The sequence below is a fragment of the Sceloporus undulatus genome, chromosome 2 (genome assembly GCF_019175285.1).
Source record: "Sceloporus undulatus isolate JIND9_A2432 ecotype Alabama chromosome 2, SceUnd_v1.1, whole genome shotgun sequence".
Classification (NCBI taxonomy): Eukaryota; Metazoa; Chordata; class Lepidosauria; order Squamata; family Phrynosomatidae; genus Sceloporus; species Sceloporus undulatus.
Genome location: NC_056523.1, coordinates 15960301 through 15962940, shown reverse-complemented (window position 1 = coordinate 15962940; position 2640 = coordinate 15960301). Strand labels below are relative to the sequence as shown.

General features: G+C 47.6%; 1 protein-coding gene across 1 annotated transcript in view; it reads left to right on the top strand.

Moving 5' to 3' along the window:
- The window catches only part of LOC121921072 (zinc finger protein RFP-like), a 17697-nt gene continuing 15057 nt past the window's right edge, over positions 1–2640 (top strand). Inside the window, exon 1 of the mRNA XM_042448556.1 lies at positions 1–578. Within this exon, the coding sequence (XP_042304490.1) occupies positions 144–578 (435 nt within the window). The 5' untranslated portion in view covers positions 1–143. The remainder of the gene's footprint in view (positions 579–2640) is intronic.

The following is a 2640-nucleotide window of genomic DNA, read 5'->3' as shown; positions in this document are numbered from 1 at the left end:
AAGGAAACTGAAAGAGGTGCAACAACAATTGCTCTAGCTTTTTTCTCCCCTCAAGTGGGAAGAAGGACAAAAAGAGGGTCCCCTGGAACTCTCTTTCTGTGGGGGGCAAGGAGGGAGACCCCTTAGCCCCAAGAGCCGCCATCATGGCGTCCAGGGACCCCCTGAGGGAGCTGTGTGAAGAAGCCACTTGCCCCATCTGCCTCCACTTCTTCCAGGAGCCAGTCATCTTGGCCCAATGTGGCCACACTTTCTGCCGCCCCTGCCTGACCCAGTGGGCCTCCATCTCCTCTGCTTGCCCTCGGTGCAAGAAGAAACCTGGCAGCCAGCCCCCCAAGGGGCACTTCAGCCCCAACTGGCCCTTGGCCAGCATCGTGGGCATCGCCCAGAGGCTGCAAGAAGAAGAGGCCCAAAGGAGAGAAGCAGAGCAAGCCCAGAGGGGCAGGTGTTCCCAGCACCAGGCGCCCCTCCATCTCTTCTGCAGAGAGGACCAGACCTCTCTCTGCTGGGTTTGCAGCAAAGCCAAGGAGCATGAGTTCCACCAAGTGGTGCAGCTGGAAGAGGTGCAGGGCCACTACCAGGTAAGGGGGGGCAGGGTGTGGGCAGGCTGGGTCCTCCTTTTCCAGCCCTCTGCCCAGGAGGGACGCCAAAAAGCCCTCCATTTGGAGCCTGGATAAGAAGCAGGGATTGATAGTTCTCCGATAGCTTTTATTTTCTTCACGTCAGGCAGCTAGAGACAAAGGAATCTGTAATAAGCTCCATGTTGTAAAGAAGAGCACAGCAGAGGAAAGGTCCTGCCTGAAGAGGCACACTCTGATACTGTCAACATGAGAGGTTGACTTTACACATAGGTCATGCTCTTCCTGTGTTGCAGGTAAGGGGTGCAAAGAACTGGAAACTGAGGCCCATGTGGTAGGAAAGGAAAACAGACATTATTCAGCCAAAGACTCACAGGGGGATTCTTTCCAGAGCCTGCAAGATCCAACCTGTGTCCAGACAGTAATTTGTATAATATTAGAACAACAGCAGGCTGGGCTTCACATTCAACCCTGGACATATATTCTGCATAAGGCCCAGTTTACCATTCTATTGCTTATAGCTATCCCTCTCTAAGTGACACCTCTAGATGCTGGGATGTAGTAAAACAAAGGACAGTACTTGCCCATAGGGAAACCATATTTGCCCATAGAGAATCATGGGGATTACTTGCCCATAGGGAAACATAGGGATTACTTACCCATAGGGAAACATTGGGAATTGCTTGCCCATAGTGATTTATGGTGATGCCACTTACCATGGTGTTTCCTTGGCAAGTTGCTTCAGAGAGGGTTTGCCATTACATACCATCCTCTGAGACTGAGAAAGTGTGACTTCCCCAAGGTCACCCAGTGAGTTTTAATGGCTGAGCCAGGATTTGGACCCTGGTCTCCACACTCATCCATAGTTTGATGTAAATCTACAGCATAAGTGTAAATCTACAGTGCTGTATAAATAAAGTATAATAATAACAAAGTGGTCTTGTAGCAACTTTGAGACTAACCGTGCAAAAGAAGTTGTATCATAAGCTTTCATAGACTTAGGGTCATTTCCTCAGATGTGTGGAGACCAAAGTCTAGGAAAAGTTATACTACAACTTTTTTTTGCACACTTGGTCCCAAAGATGCTACCAGATCCCTTTGCATACCGACTAATATGGCTATAGCTGCATGCACATAACAGAATGAGAGCACCTTGATACCAGTTTAAATGCCATGACACTGTCCTACAGAATCCTGGGATTTGGTTAGGCACCAGAACCCCAACAGATCCGGCTGAATATCTCACCAAACTACAAATCCCAGGATTCCATAGCATTGAGCTATGGCAGTTACAGTGACTGGCCAGATGAGACAAGAATATCCACAGGAATTTTTCAGTGGTGGAATGGAATCTCTTCACAGAGGTATTTGACTAAAATGTGCATGCCCAGTGTGCATAGCTACAACCCACCTCTGTATGTTCCTTGAGTGTGTGTACACACATGCTTTGTTCTGTAGCAGCACATTCAGTGGCAGAAATTGTGTATGGATCCTAGAACAGATCAAGCCTGAACTCTCCCTGGAAGCTAAGGTAATTAAATTGAGGTTGTTGTACTTTGGCCACATCATGAAAATGCATGAGTCACTGGAAAAGACAATAATGCTAGGAAAGGTGGAGGTACAGTAGAAAAAAAGGAAGACCATATGCCAAATTATTAGAATCAATCAGGGAGACCATGGACCTGGGCCTGCAGGGCCTGAGCAGAGAGGCTGACAACAGGGCGTCATGCAGTTGTCTCATTCACAGGATCATCATGAGTCGAGGGTGACTGGAAGGCAACTAATAACAACAAAGCATATTAGGTGGAACACATATGGAACTACCTTACAGCTGGCCATTCAGCACCCCTAGACTTGAGGCCATCCCCCACAATCTTAGCGAATCAGAGAAGCATCTGGTTCTGTTACTGTAACTAGGTGCAAAAAGATTGCATCATCTGCTAAAATCTGTTGGGGTCCTCCTCAGGTGTTAATTGATGTAATAATTCTGTACTTGGCTACAGAGACATAATCATATACTTCTATGATCACACACATTTCACCAGCCATGGAGCAGCTCAAATGT